Below are 23012 nucleotides of genomic sequence, written 5' to 3'. Positions count from 1 at the left end.
ACTTTTTTTCCCAACAACAGTGCTTTTGTCTAGTTTTAAAGACAAGACTAAAAGTTTAACTGATCAGAACTAAGGTCTCTTATGACCAGACCTCTCCTGAAGTCCAAGTCGAAGTTTAGTGAACACAAATATAGATTTTTGTCACCAACCCTCCTTACTTTTATTTGGGCTTGAGTGTATTAAGAAAGAGTAATTTAAATTTTAATTCGTGACTTTCTACTGATACACATCTCAAATGAAGAGGAACGTCTCAGAAGGTAAAATCTTGCTTAAAATGCCTCAACGTTCACTGCTAGCATATGCACTCCCATGATCAATGTTGTACCCTCAGCATCTAGTTCATGACATATTAGCATGCTGTGAAACATCTCCCTACTCACTGATATGAAAAATACTTTGATCTATTGCACTGTCATTCTAGCATCCAAATATATGTTATGAATTGCAGAAATCTCTCCTCCTGTTCATCTTACAGTCAGATTTGCTCAGAACCACAGAAGACTTACCAGCTGGCATAACTTACATTGGAAAGTAAGCGTCTGAGAATGGGAAAACAGATGCAAGAATGATGAAGAATGTGGAGTGGAAGGAAATAAAGAAGGTACAAGAAGTAGCCCACAGATCCCCATCATTAAACGTTACCCAGAAGATCAGAAAGACCTTGTGGTCAGAAGGTGAGAAAGACCTAAAGATCTGGCCAGCACACTAGCCCCAAACTATTCCTTCAGTTACTATTTCTGTCACTACTGGACCTTGCAAGAGGTCTGCACAGGAGACTCCTTCACGTGTAGAAATACAAAAGGAAAAATACCCCAGTTCCACCAGGGAAGCTGCCTGGACAGCCACACAAATGTTTCACTGCTGAAGGTCACTGCAGGTAACTTTTCTATTGTTTGTTGGCTGAAAGCACCTCCCACCACTGTCCTGCAAGTCTTGAAAGGTTAACTCCCTCTTCTCTGCCCAAAGGCTCATACTGCTGGAGAATTCGTGAGCGGATTTAGCTCACTGCAGCACAAAGACAGGGAGAAATACCCGTGGAGGCCTGACAATGCCTACAGGGATATCCAGCAGCAAGGAGGCTGCAGGAGCTCAGGGAGCAGCTGGAGCTCAGAAGCAGCATAGGTAGCCACCAGGGCCAGCTTCTCAGGGAAGAAAACTGCCCACTGTCTACTGTACACCTTTGCAGGACTCTCTTGGCAAGCAGATTCAAACCCAGAATGCATTTAGACGTGGTTACAGCAAGACAAAGCTTCAAACTGAATTTGGCTACTGGTTTGCAGGTTCAGTCCTAGGTCTTTTTCCTTGGCCATGCCCCTAAAGCCAGTGACAGCTCACAGCAGAATATCCTAATTTTTCAATACTCATCTTCCTTTTATTAAAAAAAATAAATAAAAGGCCACTTCCCTTGGCTTCTCCCTGCTATTAGGTACAATTCCTCTTTGACAATTTCTTTTCTCTGATTTTTGCCTAGCAGGCAATAAGCTTCTCAGGGCTTTCAGTGCTTTCCAAACCAGAACTGCAAATCCCCATTTTCAGTTGGAAATCTAGCTGTTGCCATTTTCCCCACAGTGCCTGAGGCAGACCTGCAACTGTACTACCTCCCAGCATTATCAATTTAGTGCCTTTATGCTCAGCCATACATAGAAGCATGCTACTAATGAGAAGGGATCTAAGCAAGAACCCAGAGGAATTGGAAGGCAGGAGGAGACAGAGTTCTTGTATCATAATTATGAAACCAAAGAACAAATCAACTTTGAGGTATCTAAGTGCATATGGTTCCCCTCAAAGCTGGTGTAAGGTCTTCCTGGGTGAAAGGAAACGTCAAAGCATGTCTTAGAGAACGCCTTATGCACCAAGAGAGCATGAAGCTATTCCTGATAAGCCTCTGTACATTGTCAAAATTCATCTTGTGTTAAATACTTTAGTACAGAGACTAATTGAGGTGCTATTATTGCCAAAATTATGTAAATTATGTCTAATTTTTTCATTCTTTAAAACTCCAATCTTACGTGAAGGAATTAACTTTTAGGTTCAACTAGCCTTATTCCATTTGTCAACACATAAAGGGCACAACAGGTATTGAGCATCTGAAATTGCTACACTGGCTCTTTGGTGAAGGGGTGACAAGAATGCTAATTGCTGTAAGAGCTGATACTCAAAAACATTTGTGAGGGAGCATGGAATCTACTCGGAAACCACATAAATAACAGCCTTGAGGACCACCTTAACCAGGCCAGCAGGATTTCCCAGAGGAAGAGGTGTGAAATATCTCTGACTACACATACCTCTCAATTAGATCTCTTGCATCCAACAGTAAGACACTGATGCACTGAAGTCAGCATGCTGTGGGGGTGTAGAAACCCACCTGGAATGATCCACCTTGTAAAGCTAAGATCAAGACCCGTAACTGCTTGGCAGCCATGTAACCATGGAATCGGTGGTAGTGAAAAAATGAGAGGTGAACCAGGAAAAGGCAAGAGTGGTAGCCTGTTTCAGAACACTGTGGCAGACAGGACAGGAAGATTCCTATTTCAATTGTATACAAATTGAAGTTTATTTTTGAAAGTGCAGTTTTATTGCAAACTTAGTTTGCTCATGGAAAAATGTAATGCAGTCAGTTTTGAGGGAAGAGTTGTCAAGCAATACACAAAGTTTGAAATCTAAGTGGGGAAAAGACTTGATGTCCCAAGCTACTTTAAAGAAACTCAGGCACATAAAGGCCATTGATTTCAAATGGTAATCATGGACCTCCATTGCTCTGACAGCTTCTGAAATTCCCTGTCTAAATCAATGCACAGATGAGGAGCTGGGTTCAGTTCTGAGTTAGACCACTACAAACTCACCGTGACCTTAGACTGGAAAGCTCCTCTGTAATTTAAACCAACACAACCAAGCAGAACTTGGCTCTCAGCTCCTATTATCCTCTCTTCCCCCAAGCATTTGCTAAGAAAGAGAAATGTGGTGTGGGGCAAATATACTCTGCACTAGCTGCAGCTTCATTAGAAGTTTGATGGGCACAAGAACCATTTCAAGACCAAAGTCCTGAAACCAATACATGGAAATTAACACCCTCTAAAATTACATGAATACACAAGCAGATGAAGGAATTAACCATTTGGTATACTAGTTCTCCACTTTTTTTCAGTCAGACATCCCAGCACATTGAAGAAGGTATATGAACACAACAAAAATCATCTGCAAATCAAACAGTTGTCTCCTCAACAAAGTATGGGTAACATAATATAAAAATAAATAAAAGCCTTGTCAGATTTGCCTCATTCACAATATCACTGGGCATTCCTCAATCAGCAGGACAATCACAAGCAGGATTTCATAGGCTTCAATTAAACTTTTTATGTGGTTTAAAAACATTTAAGTGTTACAAACATATTTAAATCACCACTTAAAATATTCGGCTTATATTATTAAGATCTATTTTACCAAGTATGAAATAATGACTTCATAACAACAGAAGCATGAAAATAATTTTTGTTTCTTCCACCCACATACACCTGCAATTTCAGAAAAAGACATATGCATCATCCATACTCTTTTATATTTAAAGAGGACAGATCATTCAAGAAAAGAGGGATAATATGATTGCTACAATAGTAAGAAGACACAAGACCTATCCCATTTAAACTCTGTTCCTTAGGAAGATGGAAGGAGAGGTTTGAGTCAGATATTTTGGTGTGTGCCTGACTGCTAACAAAATGAATTTCTATAGCAACTAAACTCCATTCAGTGATCCTTTGCTCAGAAAATGTATTAAGCCTTCCTATTACATGTGCTTGGTTCTCTTAATTTCCTGAAATAGACTAGAATTCACACAGGTAGAATAAAATCCATCATCTACAGTACAAGACTGAAATGTAGAATTTTCTATTTTCTCTCATCTGTATCTCTGAAACAAACCAAGAAGAGTAGAGCCTTGTATTAAACAGGATCTACTTTTACAGTCCAAGTCAGGGTACAGTAGCAAGTTTGAGCCCTAGAGAGTCATAAACAAATTCCTTCTTGATAAGGAGATGCAAGTGAACACCTCAGAATTTCTGCTGCAATTACCTCTTGGTTGAAAGAACAAAATTAAAAAATAATTATTATTTTAAGAAATCTAAAACCTAACTGACTCTTTTCTTTAGGAACTGCAATTACTACCAAAGAGTAAATACTGTCATTAGCAGGTGATCAGAACAAACAAAACCATCCTGCAGACAGAAGGAATTGTTACCTATTTTGCATTAGTGATTTCTCTTTTGGTTTGCCATGACTGCTGATAGGTACCTGCTAGTTCCTTACATACATTCAGCTTCCCAAACAGAGCATCAAACCCTACAAGTGTTGGAAAAACTATATGGCTCTCAGGGGATTAAAAACTGTCCAAGAAAGTCTCACTAGTTAGACATATTGTGAGAAATGCATCCATTTGAAACTTACAATGGGTCTGACCTAGACTTGTGTGGATGGGCAGAAAACCAACCTAATTCTTCCTGTTTCAGCTGGGAAATTCCCGTCAGCCTGTCAGGCAAAGAGTTCTGGACAAAGACACACTTGAAAAGGCAAATCATCAATGCTACAAGGCCACAGTAATTCAGGAAGGAAGGAAATTTCTCACAGGAATCTTCTCTAATCCATGATCTATATTTCAATCCTTCTGTTTCTTTTTGTTTTCCTGGGCTAACTTCGTAACAGCCTTCAAATTTAATGGGCAACCAGTCAACTGATCTCTTTGTTACTCAATGAATTACAAATCGTGATAATAAAAAAACCCAAAAATCAGCATGCAGTAAAAACAGTGACCAGTTCTGGAAGGGGACAACTACTTCTTCACCAAAAGAAGAAAAGGAATTGCTGCTCCCTGCACCCCAAACACACACACACACAGAGGAGGTCAAGAGACTATTTCAAGAAACTGCCAAACTCATCCTTGAATTGTGATCTTGATTTAGGACTTCAGTGCACCACTCTCAAATCAATGTGTGCAGCCAAGTTTTCTATGCCAAATGCTACCTTTGGAAAAAGAGTAAATTAAAAAAAAAAAATCAAGAGATTCCTGCCCACTGGAAAACCTTCTACCAGATGCTAATGGGATGACAAGCACTGATCCAAACCCTAGGGATCAGTAACATGCATCAGTGATCTGAGGTATCTTCCCATTTCTAGGTCTTACTGCTAATATCATTTACATCCAGTAACTGTGCTGTATCCTTAAGGAATTATTGGGGAACAGTGAACCTGCCTGCAATAAATGAGCACCGGTGCCAAACGAGCACATGTGAATGCTACAGCAAGGTTCACAGAGGGCTAACCCTGGTCAGTACTGAAGCAGGGGTTTTCTTCTCAACCCCCTCTTAAAAAAAAGGGAAGAGAAGACAGACAAAATAAAGAGAAAGGAAAAAAGGAAAGATAGAAAACACAGGTCCCCCATCTACCTGCAGGGAGCCAGGCAGACAAGCTCAGTTGGAGGTGGTGAAGGGCGCGGATGCGTTATTGGTACTGGTAGCGGTGGCACCGGTCACTGCGAAGCCCGTGGGAGGAGCTATGGAGCTGTGGCTGGGCTGCAGGTCCTTGGGAATGCCACTGTGGGAGCTCAGCTGGTGCCCAAAGGCTGCGCTGAACTGAGGGAGCTGTTGTTTGGGGGAGGTGGAGCCCATGAGTTCAGCGGAGGCAGGACCCATGCCACTGAAACTGGTCTGCGGTAACCCCGGAAGCACACTGGAGCTGTTGGGGGTCACAGTGGCGAAGGCAGGCTGTGTGGTCTCTGAGTGCGAGGTGGTAGGTGGTGTGGACAGGGAGGTGGACAGGAGGTGTCCATCTGCACCAAGAAGGTTGCTAAACGGAGAGGGGTCCCCAAGATTGACAGGAAGATTTCCCCAGTGAGTTCTGGGGTTGACCACCCCGCTAAGTGGCACGTCCAGCTGCGTTGGGAGCAAGTGCTGTGCCATCATGGGCATCTCTGCTGAGAAGGTAGCTGCCAAGTTATCACCAGAAAAGGATGTGGTGTGAGGGGATGTGATATGGTCACTGTAGGGAGACGGCACATGCTCACTATCATAATGGCTTCCATGGGGTGAGGAGTGTGAATGGTCACTGCTGTATTGCTGTCGTGAGGTGATCAGGTCATCTGCCTTGCTCAGCAGCTGGGCAGGGTGGGGCCTCTGGGAGGCATGGCTGCCATCATGAAGTCCATGAAACTGTCCCGGGAAGGCTCTCTCCCCAAGGCCACTCTGGCTTATCAGAGTGGCAGAAGTAAGGCCAACGTTGGCTGGGGCTGAGAACTGCCCCTGGATCTGCCCTGCCAGGGGCGTAGGTGGGTTGGACAAGGTAGCAGAACGGAGCAAGTTCTCATCCAGCTCCAGAGCGGAGAAATTATCGTGTACTATACGCCCATTCAACAGCTCCCCCAGATCCGTGTTAACCTCTCGACTCAAGGACTGCATTCCTGGAGCTCCAGCACCTGTAGAGAACACCCCTATCGCTCTATCTGACAGCTCCTGAACTGGCACGCCATCTGTCTGTGTAAGTACTCCAATGGTACTCAGGCACTCAAGAGAAGTTACAGCCTGCAGGGCCCGTTCCAGTTCTTCAGCCTCTTCTGTGGTTGGAAGAAGATCTCCATTTTTACCTGCAGAAACAGGGACACCACCAATTAGTGCACTGCTCTCAGGTGAGCCTGGCCCTGGCACTCAAAGGATGAAGATGTACAGACAGTTCAGTACAGAGTTGCATTGTATGACAACCTTCCGGCATGGTTTGCAGTACAGAGAAAGTATCATTCATCAGTGTTCACTAGACAAGCAAGGTAAGAAAATCATGAAATTACACCTTCTTCTTCAATGGAAATCCCCCTCTTCCCCTTCTCTTCCACATACTATAGTAGGAGATGCCTCTTAAACTTCCTAGACTTAAAAGTAAAAATGCTGAAGTAAGATCTTCAATGCTGCAATAACACATGGTCTTCTTTCTACATACCACATTACAGCCTGGGCCTAAAATTTACAGAGACAGTATAATTCAGGTTAATTTCAATTCAAACACAGTCTGATGTCACATATCAGAAAATGACCGAAGAAATCACATACCCAACTCCAGGCTGTTCTAATTTCTTTGTTATACATTATAGGTACTGAGCTTTAGAATGCAGAAATTCAAGCACATTTCTGATCAAAAGCTAGTTTCAAAAATGTATTTAAAGATTTTATTCTCACTCTCTTCTCTTTTTATCAAAGGCCAACATTGACTGTGATTCCAGCCCCACTCGATGGCAGAAAGATGCCATTACTGAGAACACTCCTGATTAAACTGTAACACTGACAGGCAGTAAAAATGTAAAATGAATTATTAAAATACTAAACCAATTATGATTCTCAGAGCAGTAATTACATGAGCAAGCAGAGAACTATGCACACAGCCTTCTTAAAGTCTGCTTTACTTCAGAGCTCCCAAACAATAGAGCAAACGCACACTTCCTTCTCTAGAATTTATTACCTCTGTAGGAAAGCAAGCAACTCCTCAAAATGCAGTTTAGAAACACTCACTTCTTCAGTTCACTGACTGTGTTCATGCTAGCGTAAAATAGAATGGTACCTTCAAAGAAATCAAAATCTTGCAAGTCATCAGGCAGCCGTGGCAGGACATCAGAGAAGTCCTCCTGATTCAATTCCAAGTCATGTGGAATGTCTGTGATTTCATTGGCGATATCATCAGGCAGCTCATCGGCACTGAGCTCTGGAGTGGAGGGACTCCTGAACAGAAAGGAACATTAGTCCCTGGTGCTCAACTCTGCTTGCTCCAAAGGACAACTATCAGTGCACATCCATCTACAATGGATGCTTCCCCACACATTTTTTCCTCCATTATCTAGGGAAAAAATGCTTTTAGGTAGTGTCTTTAGGAAGCTTACACTTAGGCTACTCATTAACTACGTAAGAGGCAACATCAGGAGCAAGATATTTTACCCATCAAACCCAATCATTGCTCAAATCCAAAATGACCCACTCTAAAGGTTTTTTTCAACAGTAACATGGAGATGGAATTTTTAGCCCTGCTCCAGATGCTGCTTGGCAGCTTTGCACAGAGCTCACTGGCAGCGCTCAGGCCAGCAGTGGGAAACTGGGCAGGAGCAGCACTGACCGTATGTGGGGTATGTCTACTGGCAGTGAGACAGTGGCAGGCATGGTGAGGTTCCCTTGGGGCACTGCAGGAGGAATGGGTTTCTGGGGCCGGCGTGGGCCTCGCCTTCTCTTCTTCTTGTGTTTTTTGGTAAGTGCAGGTGGCTTCGTTTTTTTCCTGGGTTTCCTCTGCTGCTGGTGCTGAACTTTACGGGAGCTGTCCCCTCTCAAGAAATTATCCTTTGGGAGCAAAACAATACCAATGGGAGCATATTAAGAACAAGTATTACTTTCCTAGCTTTTTTCACCCTGGTCATTCCACATACATGTGGAATGTAAGGCAAGAGGAACTGTTAGCTTACACACAGACAGTTTCAAAAATTGAGCTGTTTCCTTCCTCACTGACCCCAATGGCAAAAATAACATAGACCAAGTTATGAGATGTTGTAAACTGGAGATTGTGCAGTTTCGCTTTAAAAATTATCATAGCAAACCCTAACTAAAAAGTGCAAAACTGTAACCTTTAGCAGCACTCCTGTAAGTATTAAAGACAAAATGCTGTTGTGAGGTGATGTTAATGTGGATAATAGGCAGCAGCTGAAGCCACAATCCTCAAGTGCCTGCTGACATAACAGAGGGACAGCACAGAGGAGACAAAATTAATACTGCTGGACTAGGATAAGGATGTGGGTAAACAATTAAGCGTCTTTGCTTCTAAACAGCAATCACTGACACATCATCAGTCTTCAGTTGCCATCATACTGGGTATGGCAGAGGATTATACTTGTTACAGAGGTAAACCTTGAGGGACAAACTGAAGATTGCCTAGAAGAGGGGGAAACCCCACGCAGATCTGTGTAGCACAAACCCTCACATTTTAAGCCAAAAAAACTCCATAATTCACAATTTTAGGAGGCTGGACAAAAACAGTAACAAAAAACTTCTAATAACCCAACAAAACAACAAAAAAAGTAGTTTTACACCTAGTTGAAGGTAGGACAAGAAGCCTTGAAGAAGTGGGTTTGTGAATTATCATAAAGGTTTTGTTTTGGAAGATTGGTATCTTAAAAAGGAGAGCAGAGGACATCAACTTCATTTCTCCATTCTCTCAGCTTGGGGTAGGGAGGTAGGCCACTGCTTTTTCTCTGGGATCCATGGATCCCTGAAGGAAGTTCGAGATAATTCTAATAGTTACTAAAAGGTAAATAAAGTAGCAAACCCATTATTTGCATCCTTGTAATTGCTATTTACATTACCTTTAGAAAGTACTTTGGGCCCCGTGTACTGAGACTGTTTAAGATGCAGTATTATTAATATCACACTTATATTACATTCAGATCCAAGGACCAGGAGTGACCCCAAATAAATCACAGGATCTCTCACAATGATCTTCTATTTCTCAATTTAAGACAGCAATCAAATTTCCTCCAGTGAAGAATATTGCCATGTATACTTCATTATATCCTCAAAACTACATAAAAGATTTTCACAACATACTTTATACTAACTGGGAATGTTTGTCTAGTTTTACCCTTTTAAGAAAAATAATAGCAAACAAGCTCTTAAGTTCATAAACTTGCTAGTGGTCAAGGAAGACTTCATAAGAATACTGGGGTTAAAACAAAACTCCTGATCATCCCAATACACAAATAAATACAATGATGGCTTTGTACTTACCATTTTTTTGGCATGTTCTTCGCACAGAGGTGTCTGATGTGTAATGTCAAAAACTGGCACAGAGCACTGCTGACCATCTGCAAACTTGGCTGTGCAACTCGAGAAGAGCTGCTGAGAACGGTTCAATAAGATATCTGTGCGTTTCTGCATCAGGAATAACACAAGACAGTGGTGGAGGAACGCCCTTTGATTTATCAATCTGATAAAGATCAGAGCCTTCAACTCTATCTGTCCATAGATACTATTTTTAATGAGTGCCTTAAATTTGCTATTCAAGTTCAAAGCTAGGTAAGGCTGAAACCCAACTTTTAAAGTGAAAAACTGCATTCATGCAGAATCTCTAATGATTTTATTATATACTGAGATAGTTTTATAAAAGCAGCTATTTCACTAATGAGTTCTTAGCAAAAAGAAGCCTTTTCCTGGAGCCTTAATCAATAGATCAATAGTAGCAGTTGGAACAGTGTAGTCAACAGGACTATTTCCTTACAGACTAATGACAATCCATACTGAAACATTAAAGAAAGAGTATTTCTTAATTCAATCTTTTAAGGTACATTCTTGGCATTTATCTTTAGAGCACAGACAAAGAAGTTTCAAGATCCTTCCTGCTCCTCTGAAAAAAAAGATGTGCAAGCAGACAGAAAGGTCAAGTAAATCCAAACGTAAGCTTGCTGAGATTTCCTTCAGAAAATCCTTAGCAGGAGTAAAAATGTTTCCAGACTTACAGCAAATCAAACAGATATTTCATTGTGTCTTTTTTCAAACAGCACTAGAAGCACTCCTTCCATCTTGAACAGTTCTCAGACCTCAACATCACTATGTATGTTTATAAAATGTTAAAACAAAGCAAAAGGACAAAGAAAATGAAAAACCTGCAGAACAATCCAGACAGCAGACTTGGATGGATGGGTCAGAAACAAGAACCTGTTCATTTTAGAGAAGGAAATGCAGAGAGAAAAAATGGGCATACATGCAAAATCACTAGTCTTGACTATCCTGCTCTATACACACCAACAAGCGAGACCACTTAAAATTAAAAACTACTAAAACAAAAAAATCCCATCAGAACCAAATACTGCTGTATGCCATGGTGCTCTCTCATAGAGGTTTGGAACTGCTCTGCAAACTGCTTTTAAGCAGCCTGCAAAAAATCAAACAATAAAAACAAGGCATCTGCAAAACAAAAAGATTGGAAAAAGATTGGAAAGGTGCTGCAGTCTGACAGTGGCTGAGTACATCAGCACAAGTCACTTTTAATACCAAAACCAAAAGTTCCAACAATAGGAGTCACCCCAACAAAAGCACCAACAATTCTTCAGCTAAAAACAAAAAAAAAAAAGGCTCCAAAATTTTTAAGTATTACAAGTCATAAGTCTGCCTTTTTATAATCTTCAGAACCAAAACTCACATCTATTGTGCTCCCTTCTTTCTGAGATCTTCAGCCATTGACTTTCAACATTCTTTCCAGGCTTTGTTTGAAATTCCAAGCACAGGGAACCCTTCCTCATCTGGACTAAGAGGTTCTGTGACTCCTATTCTGCTTCTTTAAACAATGCAAAGTATGATTTCCATCTTTCTAGTCAGTTTAAGCCCTCTTTTTATACTATGTATAAAAACCTTTTTCCATGAAACTGGCACAGGAAGGTGGTCTATTGGAATCTACTAAGAGCTGTATGAAAGCCAGGAGGCTGAAAAGCACATGGTTTGTACCAAGTCATTGTGAAGGATGATCATTTTGTAAAGGTTTCTTGCCCACACTAAATACAGCTCACAAAGTAAAATAATGTTCCTATTACAAATGCCAGTAGCAGACTACTTATCCTCAGTGTCCATATACCTAAATCACACAGACAAATTAAAACCAAAGAAGTTGCTTTTGTTAGTATGATGACATACTAACAAATAGGTATTTCTTTGTGAAAACTTAGTTGTCATGCATAAATCTAACAAACAAAAAAAATCCCCTAAAACAGAACAGCTTCCATGCCTCAATGCCACTCCCAAACAGAGTTAAGAGGATACGCTGAAAACAGTGCCTGGTGAATGGAAGGGCCTTGTTAGTGCACTGCTCTCCCTTCGAAGTCCCACTGCAGGTTGTTGGTTCTGCATCTCTCTGCCTTGCTTGGCTTGTGCTGAAAAGAAAGCATAAAAGAGTTACAGACAAACCCCCAGTCTTGTGGTTACTTAACACAATTATTATACTGAATGTAGCACAGTAGGATGAAAAATTGTAACACACGTGTGTGTGTCATGATCCAGATGGGTGCACACTACTACCAAGCTCTACACAGGGACACAGAATAGATGTCAATGACAGGTGAAGGTGTGACTGTAGTAACAGGATTATTTCTTATTTCACAGGGCCTTAATTGTAATGAGAGGTGCTATGTGCTACTACCATGTAAATATTACAACACCTTGCAACAGAAAGGGCAGCAATAGGTGAGTGTCAACACAGGTGACCCTCAAAATGAGGTCAGTCTTTAGAATTCAATGAACTGGGTATGCCTAGATGGGAGTCAAGTGCACTTCCAAGCCTGTTCATAAATCCAAACATGCCGAGCATCCCCAGAGCTTACATGCAAGCATGTGCTCAGACAAACTGAGACTGAGCTCTGGAGTGGCAGAGCCTGAGCGTGCTCAACATGGATAAAAGCTCTCCTTCATCAACGTGCTACAGCCCAATCCACCAGCAGGTGCCCGGGGCTCTCCCAGCACAGCCTCTGTGCTCGGAGCCTGAGCTGCAAGCAGGCGCCAGGCAGCGGTGTGGACGGGCACTGAAGCGTTACACAGCTCGCTCGGGTGGCCTGCTCTCCAGGCACGTGTCACCTTCATGGAGATAAAGCTGGCGATTCCAGGGCTCACTTGCACCTCTGTACACGTTGTTTTCTAGGTTGACAAAAAGTTGTCTGTAGCCTGACTGTTTTCCTTCAGCCATTTCTGTCATCAACTGCACTTTGACTGAGCAAAGTTTTAGTTAGTGGTATTACTCCTGTGAAAAATTTTCTATCTGAAATGACTCGGTGGTTACTTAAATTGACCAGAGCAGTGATGACAGGCATACCTGGCTTTGCTGGTCTACCCAAAACAATGTAAACTTTTTTGCTCAACAAAAGGCAAAAATAATAGGGAAAAAAAAACCAGCAAGAGCTTGTCAGTTCAGGTGAACTTTTGCTGTAGTGTTTAAGTTTGGAGAAATTTATACACGACTTCGTAAACCGGTAATGGACTTCTACATTACACCTCAGAGCAGTTCTTCAGAATCAGTCCACCTCCCCAACAATGAACACTTCAATTGTCATGAACACATCCCACTGAACCAGGAACAAAAGCATCCACATTAAACACAATATACTCTCAATACCTAGCTCCAGTCTGCATTTCATACTATACACTGCACCCCACAGTCACACATCCTGTAAAGCAAAACCCCAACAGCAAAAGGATGCTTCTGATACCCTAAATGTAACACCAGGGTTCAGACTTAGTCTGTTCCTGCATGAATATGAATCAACCAACTCTCCATATGCTGAGAGCTAGAGGGATGTTGACATTAACTAGAAAGAATTCCCACAGAAGATAACCTTCAAAGTTGTTAGAAGTTATGTATTTTGTTGCCAAGTTTTATTTAATGTTAGATTGAGTTAAATCTAACAAAAAGCATGAGCTTAACTTTGCTGGGAGGATAATTAAGAGGAGGTACAGATTTTCAAAAAAAGCTGTCTGAAAAACAAAATCTGAATTGGAGCAGTGAACTATAGACCAGACTGCACACCTTCTACTGGCACAGTAAAGGACCAGATATTTGGGCCCAGAAACTGCTGAACAAACCATCCCCATTTTACAACATAAATCTGGAGAAGGCCTGTCTTCATGGAAAACTGTATGCCACGTTTCTTTTACTCCACTGAGAGGCATTTACGTGTCATGTTTTCCTGCCTTGTTGTTGACTCCCGGTTTCAGAGCTCATCATTTCAGCTGCGGGATGCTCAGCCCACGTCCCCCTGCCCAGCCCCAGGCCCGTGCAGCGGCAGGGCGGGTCTAACCTGGTGCAAGCGCACGCAGCCCTCCGGAGCTCGTGCAGGAGCTGCCCCGCGCGCTCGGGCTCCCGGCTGGCCGCCTGCAGCAGCGCTTTCCGCAGCGTGTGCCGGCATTTCTTCTGCCGCGATTCTGCCCGCTCCAGGCGGCACAGGTGCTTGTATTTCTGCTGAAAGTAAGTGCAAAGTCTGGTCACCCTGGAACTCCTGTCATCTGCATTGTCATCATCGGACCTGAAGAAGGGAAAATAAAAACAAATATGCTTTAAGATACTACTTTTTTTTCCCTGCTAAGCTCATTTGTCATTCTAAGAGAATTGTTAAATTGGCATCCATCTTCTAGCCACACAAACATCCAAATGCTGAAATCAGGCAGTGTTACTTGAGAAATAGCAAGAGCAGAATCCCTTTCAAATTCTAAAGGTATTTGCCCTTCTTAGTATGTCATTATTAGAGATTACATCAATTTATCATCAAGTCTGACACATTTAAATGTCTAGAGCCTTCTGTTCAAAAAGAAATCTATACTGTTAACCTTTATTTACTGTAGATGTCACAGCAAATGAGACCAATCTTAAATCAAAGTGCAATTAATGGAGAAGACAAGGGTGGGGAATTGTATAGTAGAAATTTATTGGGGAATGATCATGCTGGAGAAGATGGACAAATTCTAACAAGTACCTAAGCTTCTGACTTCTTCCAATTCCTTTTACTCTTCCAGGTGGTATATTCCTTTTTAAACCAAAATACACACTATTTACAGCTAACAGCTGATACTGATTTCCCCTTGCTGCAGAGTTGCAGTTGAGTTATGGTACAATAATAAAGAAGAAATTCATATTTAACTCAAAGATACTGAGGGAAAGATCAAACCAGAGCTAAGCAATGACCGGAAGAAGGACTAATCCAACTCTGTGTTGGCTTAAGAAAGCCCTTCTCCATTTATCTTGGCTCTCTGAATGTCCAGGCACATATAAACAAGATCATCAAACCATGTCAACACATTCAGTTAAATGAAGTAAAAGTCAGTTAAATGAAACAGAAAATTATCACTGGAACTTGTTAAAACAAGGTCCATGAAGCTACCCAGAAGTTCTCCACAACAAGCACTAGTTTGCAGAATGAGGTTTTTTTCATGGAGGAACAAAATGCATGTGCTGAATCTAAGCAGACTCTGTTTTTCCTCTAATTTTTAAAAACTCTGAGGTTTTCCTCTAATTTTTTTCCCATAGAACAGAGAAACTTTTTGCCAACTTTCCTATTTGTAACACAAAAAAAAAAAAAAAAGGGCAGGAGAGAGAAGAGAAATGCAAACAAATGAAGCAAATCAAAAGCTGGCAATGTTCAGAGCCCATGGGACTGCATGAGCTGACACCCAAACCTGCACACAGCAAAGGAGGCCACCACTGAGACACAAGAGACGTGAAATACCAACCATAATATTTACTAAATAAAGTAAGACCCAGAAATGCAGACAGCAGATCTGTCCCTGAAAGGCAGTATGGTGAAGACCTACTTTCTTCTCTGCAAACTCTGACTCTATTTACACGCAGCCCAAATGGAAGAGACTGCAGCCATCTCCACTGAGGCTTTCCACAAAAACCTTTGACACAAATGCATGTTTTTGTGAAGATTCATGTAAAGTCAACCATACTATGTATTTTGTCTGTTAAAACAATTTACAGCTTATTTTCTAGAAGCATAAATTACAAGTACTTAACCTCTGCAATTACATGCTTAGCAGCAAATACAATCTATGTTAAAAATATTTAACATATGCAATGTTTAGAATATTTTTACATTGAAAATTAAAATAAAATACACTTTTAAGATCTCTTAGGAAAGAATGATTACTGGGGAAAACTACCTGTTTAGAAAAAATTGACTGTGGGCTATTTAATATAGATTTTCCTTTTCCAATGTATTACTAAAGGAGGAAAACATAGATAGCATATATATTTATTGGTAGGTTTAATATCTTAGATATTTCATTACTGCTCTGGGCCAAGACTTTTAAACAAAGTAACTGATTTATTTTTAAATATGGTTAAAAATTAACTTTAAGAATACCAGAAGTATTCCTTAGGGGAAAGAAGTTACTTTCATGTGAAAGAGTGCTTTTTAATATACATTTCTCAATATTTGAGACTTTTTACTTCTCTCACATTGAAAGAGCCAGAAAAAATGACATTGTATGCTAAAATATTTTTGATCCTCAGTTTATGAGATCTTTTTAAAAAATAGATGAAGACATATATCAAAGGTATAGAAAGAAATCATGCCTGCAGCGTGCAAAGGCTTATTTTGAGCCAAAATTTCTAAAAGCCAGTTTCTAAAAACCTGTCCAGAACTTTGTTCCCAGGCCAGTAAGATTAGCCAAAACATTTATATGTTTAGGTTCAAAGAAACCTAAAAATATCAAAATAAAACCTTTTTTCTTCAGTAGGCATGAAAATGAAAGATACTTTTATTGTTGCTCTTTCATAAGCAAGTTTGCCAAATTCTATTTAGTTTATTTTCCTAAGCTGCATATAGAACTTCTGAAGTTCAACTTTACGTGTGGCATTTCATTTTTACAAAGAATTCTGAAAGTGCACACAAGCCATTTGATAATCCAAAATGCTTTCTCCCAACCTTTCCCTTTCAGACTGTCATGTGGAAACATCAGGGGGATTATTGCTGAGTGTTCCTGAAGAAAACAAAGACAGCACGAAGCAGCAGAAAGGAAGAGCAAAAGGGTGAGCAGCCAGGCACCACCAGGGAATGAGGAGAACATGCTCTCTATTCTGAGACAACCCAGCAACTATACTTCAAATCCCTCCTTACAGAGTGTTTTGAAGAATCTTCCCTTCTTTCTTTTAGTTATTTTACTTATTGGGAGTTATTAAATCCAACTTTTGACAACACAATGTTGATATTTAATCCTTTGAGGGAGGTGGTATGAGGAGGGACTCATACTCCTTTTTCAAACTTGCTACTTGAAACGTTTGCTTTATCTATATTTCAGAGTATGAAGTGAAAAAATACTTTGTTATAAAGTTACATGTTTTCCAGCACTTTCTAAGATACCAGAGTCAGTAATCAAACAATCTAGGGGGAAGCTTCAGTAATCTGCAGCAGGGAACAGCCCCTGCTTGCTCTCCAAATTGCTGCTCCCACAAGGGATTCCTCCCACCCCAGCAACCTTTTCTGCCAGCATCCAGCCTGCACCGTGCCCACTGCCAACTCCTGTGCTATTGGAACTCAAACATTTGTGCCTGCCTCGAAGCACTGCGTCCTGAACTCCTGGAACCATAGGAACACAATTTTTCAAAATTAAAGCACAGAATAATAAAAGCAAACATTTGGCCTGCGTTTCCACAGATGATTGCAACAGTATGAATTTTACAGATTAAAAGGCCAGAAGGCAAGTGAACCAAAAAATGTACTATTGTTGTCACAGTTTAACCTCATCCAGGAACTAAGTACCACAGTGCTGCATGCTCCCTCTTCCTGCATGCTCACTCTCCCTGCTTCCACCAGTGGGATGGGGAGGGGAATCAGAAAAAAACCACCTTGTGGGTTGAGCTAAGAATAGCTTACTAATGAAAACAAAGTAAAATAGACTACTACTATTTATTGTAATGAAAAAAAAAAATTAATAAATAAACCCCAAGAAAAACAAGTGCCTTATACAGTTGCTCAGCACCCACTGACTGATATTCAAGCAGCAATTGGCTCCCCCCATTTTATGTCCTGGCCATGATGTTCCAGGCTGTGGAGTATCCCCTTGGCCAGCTGGGGTCAGCTGTCCCAGCTGTGCTGCCTCATGGCTTCTGGTGCACCCCCTCTCTGGCAGAGCCCAGGGAAATTAAGTGTCCCTGACTTAGGGCTAGCACTACTTAGCACCAGCCAAACCATCAGAGCGTTATCAATGCTGTTCTCCTACCCGACCCAAAACACAGCACTGTGCCAGCTGCTAAGGAGAAAATGAACACTATCCCAGCCCAAACCAGGACACTGTTAAGACATTAATTTTAAACAAATCTGGTGAATTTTTGGGAATTTAAGAGCAGCTAGAGTATCACACAAGAAGTTCAACATAGGTTTCTCCCACAATCACACAAGCAGAAATGCTGAGAAGCAGCTGCACAGTGAAGCAGAAATTAACTGTTCACTTTCTTTCAATAGTCTATTCTGAAAAGCATTACTCTCACTGTCTTCCATGCAGTCAAAAGGAAAAAGACAGAATGCAGTCAGCTGGTGGGGACCACAAGCTCAGACACAAACAAACAGAAAAAACAGCTTTAATTTTACTATGAAAACCAGCAAGCAAATCCCCTAAGTTTAGGTCTTTAGTTTAGATTTCAAAACCAAAAAGTTTTGGGTAATAATCTCCATTAGTTTTCTGGTAAAATAAGTCCCCAGAATTCAGAGTTGTAACAAGTCACTGGCTGACTTTAGGAGGCACCAGTCTGTACCACCAGATCAGCAGGACAGAGTCATTTTGACAAATCAAATCTCCCCAGAACAGCCTGAACTAATTCATCTTCAGCAGCAGGCAGACCACACTGCAGAAGTGTCAAAGTGAAACATTTCAGGTAATAAAAACCACTACAGAAGTTTGCAGAATAGGAACTCAAGTTTTAGAAGGTTGACATCAAGTGACTGCTTATCCATGGCCAAAATTAGTAAGGTTGTTGAAGAGCTAACACTGAGCAGGCTGATGAAGTACAAAAGCAGCCAGTTGCATTCAAAAATTTATCCATCATGGATAGTTAAGACAGCATTTAACTGAGGTGCACAGAGTGCTAGAATGGAAAAGAAAATGTCAAGACAAGGTATTATTTTCTCTCAGTATGTGAAAAGAGTAGGAAGAATCCAAAGGAAGTTAAGACAAATAGAAGACAAAACACAGAGATGACCTTTATAAGTTCACAAAAAAATAGGGATCTATGGAAGAACCAAATCAAATGTCAAAGACAGAAGAGTGTAAGGGAAGTTATTTAATAGATATATCTGCTGTGAAAAATTACGTATGATTTAGAAGTCTGAAAGTCTGTCCACGATTTCCCAGAACATTTTATTTAAAAGTTGCCTTTTAAGTTAGAAGTAATGTTTGTGAAAGGTCACTCTAAAACTGCTGATGCCCTAAAAAATGGCGGTCGTTCATAATAAAAAAAGACTCCTTTATTTTAAAAAAGTGAAGTCTACACTCTGCTTAATAGCTTTGATTCACTGAAGGCTCTTAATACTTAGCATCCTGGTGTGTGTTCTGATGAGAGAGATACAGCTTTGTAGTTCACCTTGAGGATAATCTTCAGAGATGGCAGGAAATTCTAGTAAGTTTCAGAATTTTCAGAATGTAACAACAAAATAAGGTTTCATTAACATCATTATTCTAAGCATGATAGCTAAAAACTAAAAAAATAGGGGAAAGTTGTAGAATCAAATAGTCCAGTTGCACATTGAATGAGAGTCATGTTACAGAAACTATAATCAAATTCTAGTGAGACCTCAATTTCTTTGTTAATGACATACAACAGTATTACAATATTACACCTGGGATGCTTTGTTTTAATTGTGCACCTTCAAATTAACATTAGTAGACCTATATTATCATATCCTGCTCTAAGTTTAGATTTATGACTTAGCAGTATATAGAGAACATCATAAGCCTTTCTGCACCAGCAGTTAATTCCTGCTCTGTTTATCCTTTTGATCCCAAGCTCACAAGCTTCCTTCCAATGCTCACAAGTACTGACAGAGGTTTATTCAAAACTTAATTATGAAAAGAAATACCATGGCCTTTTAAAATCCCCATTAAAACAATAGCCTGCATAATTATTACAAGAATTAATGAGTAAAATGTAGCAAGTTTACTGACAAAGTTATTAACAACCAGTAGGAAAGACAAGAAACCAATAACAACCCCATTTGATTCTAATTCAGCACCTCCAATCATCAAAGCACACAAGTTCATGAATAAATCCCACTAAACTCAATTAAATTCAGGCAAACAAGCTTAAATCCTTTCCTGATGCATCCTTCTGATAGCAGACTGCACAAAGGTCTCTAAGTTAGCTGGAAACTGGGACAGAAGGCGACAAGCTGTTCCATAGCTCTTACAAACAAATGAGTTCAAACAATCCTTTGTTTCAGCAAAACACTTGAACAAGTGCTTAGGTTCCACTGACTCCACTTGAAGTGAAGCTCACATTTACATGATTTATTCCATCAAGGCCAGCATGAATACTAAAGAATCATACTCACTCAGGTCTCTCATAGCCGAGGCTTTCTCGGATAGACCACGCGACCTGGTAAGGGGAGGTTTGCTCTGAATCCTCCAACTCTTCTCCACTGTCTTCAGACCAATCCAGCCCTAAGGGAATTGAAAATATGGAAACTGGATGAAAAGAGCATCCACCTCATATAAGCCTCTGAGCAACCTTTGGCACAAAAGATAAATGTACAATATAGTTGCAAGCATAATTATGTTTGATTAAATTATGCAGCATTCTCAATTATGCAGGAAAAGCTACAGTAACAGCTCCACTACAGTGTGCAAATAGCATGCACTGATTTTTATCATAACTGAATTTTCCTTTTAAAATCCTTATTGGCTTCTTTACCCATAAACAGTGCAAGAAAAATCACCAACTATCTTACCTGCAGAGAAATACTAGTTTTCATAACCAAGTACAAAGTAAGAGAGAAGTCCCTGTCATGAAGAACTGACTACTTGGAAATTTTAATACTGTATGATCTAAATAGGCCAATTTCATTTCTGTTTATATTCTGACCCCTTTTCTGCGCCAAAACATGGAAGAATATGAAAACTGGAAGACACAGCAGCAGGGACAGAGATAGATACACAGCTACCCAGGATGTTCCTCTGCTCAGTCTCTGTAATTGCCTGCCAAATGCACATATTAGTGGGAAGAAAGAGCTAAAGGGAGACATACAAACACTCCAGCACTTTCACCAAGCAGCATGTTTTCACTTAATGATGATGCACTATGACCAACCTACAGTGTGCTCCAGCAGCCTCAGTTTGGCCAGAAAGCAGCCAGTAAGTTCTCAGGTGGAACATTTTATCTGGAGCTTCATCTTTTGGTTTTTTTCCTATTATCTCTCACACACCCAGTGAAATTCTCGCCACTTTATTGCAGCAGGTGGGATAAAATCCCATTCCTGCATTTACAAGCTAGCATTCTTTGCTTTTTCATTTCCTTGTGCACTCCTTGAAAATTGATAGAGTTAAGGAGCATTTCATTTTTGCTAAAACTAAATTGAACAACTATATCTGAGATGATTCTGAAGTCAGATGCTTTGAATCTGGGAAATGCATCAGTACTTGGTCAAGCACTTTTAGAGTTAGAGACACACACACATAAGCTTGGAGTACAATTATCAGGTAACTCTTCATCATATAGAACCAGCACTTTAACATAAACCACTGATACCAGAAACCCAAATTTTCATTAACTTAAGCATCCTAAAAAACTTATTTTTTATTTTTATTTTTTAAGACATGTATTTGAACTAAATTAAGATACCTTAATACATTTGATAAAATGCCAGAATTATACTTTCAACTTAAATGTTTCTTTTTCCTGTTGTCTCTTCCGTAAAAGAATGAAAAAACAACTTAATCATTCCATAAAGATGTCCACAATTGACAACCACATAACAAATTGTTTAAACCCTAAGTTTAAAAACAAAATCAGAAACTGAGTTGTTTTGCTTCTCCTGGGCACTGCAAAAAAGGGAGGAATAAAATCTAATCCAGATTCAACTGTACTGACACTGAAGACTGCAGTTACATTAATATCCAATTACATGTCTCTGATGTTGGTACACATAAAACTGGCTTAATCTTTTGCAAGATTCTCTAGTGCTGCTCAAATATAGAAAAGAAATCCTGAAATTTTCTGATCTGGCATACCTAGTCTTTAATATTAAGGCTTATAATGAATAAATAACAAATAAATTTTCCACAAATAAATTTTGTGTAATTAATATGTAAATTCTTTTACTTTGTTAAATTTAAACTGTTCTACATGCATCCACATAGTTATGCACCTGCCTAGCTGCACATGTATAGGTCTAACTGTTTTTTAGTTTTACTATGCCTCTTTTAAAGGAGCACATATTCTCTTCACCAGTTGAGAATGTTGAACATTAAGCACAGAAAGGGATCTTTCTACAGTCTTTCAAAACACAGGTCACTTTCACAGGTATTGCGGACTGTGACACTCAGAAATGCCTCTAGAGCTGCCATTCCTCTAAAGACCTGCACTATATACAGGACCATCAAAGCTGTTTTCTGAAGAACAATTTCCTTTGGAGACATGATACTGGATGCTAATTATCTCCTGAACAAATAGTCAAACTATCCCATGAGTGCCAAAGGGCAGATTTTCACAGCAAATTAAGAAAAAGTTAATTGAAATTGCAAAAATTACAGATGTTTGCAATTAAATAAGACATTATATAGGAAATGTCCAGGTTTATCTGAAGTCTTTTTTTGTTTTAAACATCATAAATGGTGTTCCTACTTATATCACAGAGTCACATTTCCTTTTCCCTGCCAGTATTTTACTTGTTAGAAATGTACAGTCTAAAACTAAGCAGAAAAGTAACTTGGGAGGGTGAGGAAGATAAAAAGGACAGATAGGTGTGCCTAGGTCTATATTCACAAGACAAATCAGCCATAAGGTCAGTTGCCTTTTCAAAGCTTACAGAGCACTATTATCATAACACCAATTTGGCTATATTTGCTCATATTTTCGTAAGCAGCTATTGATCATTATATGTAAGGGGGAGAATATTTCTGCACGGTATGGAGACAAGACTTCACCCTTCCAACTATCTTCTGTAACAATGCTGCTCTCCTGAAGTGGTCTTTTCCTTCTCTTCATCCATAGACATAAATATAGCCCAGTCAAGAAAAATTCTCATGTGTTCCAATTTTCCAATTAAGTCAACTGGAATTTCAAATATGCAGAGATTGATGGGCCAAATTGCCACACTTTCACTTATATTCATTATGTCACGTGCACTTACACACACCTAATGTCTCAATCTAACTTTGTCCACTCATGTAGGTACTGCTGTGTCACATTTACTACTCAAGTTGCAAACCTTCTACGTGAGGTCTCTATAACCCAAACAATGTTTTCTACACCTCAGTTTGGTTTCT

General features: G+C 40.0%; 1 protein-coding gene across 5 annotated transcripts in view; it reads right to left on the bottom strand.

Moving 5' to 3' along the window:
• INO80D (INO80 complex subunit D) overlaps positions 1 to 23012 on the bottom strand; it is a 45759-nt gene that overhangs the window by 6495 nt on the left and 16252 nt on the right. For all 5 annotated transcript variants that reach the window (XR_011680355.1, XM_071434728.1, XM_071434729.1 and 2 more), the window contains exons 6-12: positions 20081 to 20189; positions 13838 to 14062; positions 11814 to 11923; positions 9789 to 9922; positions 8134 to 8351; positions 7588 to 7745; positions 5433 to 6625 (exon numbers count right to left, since the gene is read on the bottom strand). Coding sequence is in view for 4 of the 5 variants with exons in the window: in XM_071434728.1 (XP_071290829.1) it covers positions 5457 to 6625; positions 7588 to 7745; positions 8134 to 8351; positions 9789 to 9922; positions 11814 to 11923; positions 13838 to 14062; positions 20081 to 20189 (2123 nt within the window). In the remaining variant the exon portion in view is untranslated. The remainder of the gene's footprint in view (positions 1 to 5432; positions 6626 to 7587; positions 7746 to 8133; positions 8352 to 9788; positions 9923 to 11813; positions 11924 to 13837; positions 14063 to 20080; positions 20190 to 23012) is intronic.

Source organism: Agelaius tricolor, unplaced genomic scaffold, assembly GCF_023055355.1.
Source record: "Agelaius tricolor isolate 1412-34295 unplaced genomic scaffold, bAgeTri1.0.p SCAF_10, whole genome shotgun sequence".
In the NCBI taxonomy this organism is placed as follows: domain Eukaryota; kingdom Metazoa; phylum Chordata; class Aves; order Passeriformes; family Icteridae; genus Agelaius; species Agelaius tricolor.
Note: the sequence above shows the minus strand (reverse complement) of the source record. Positions and strands in the feature narration are given on the sequence as shown.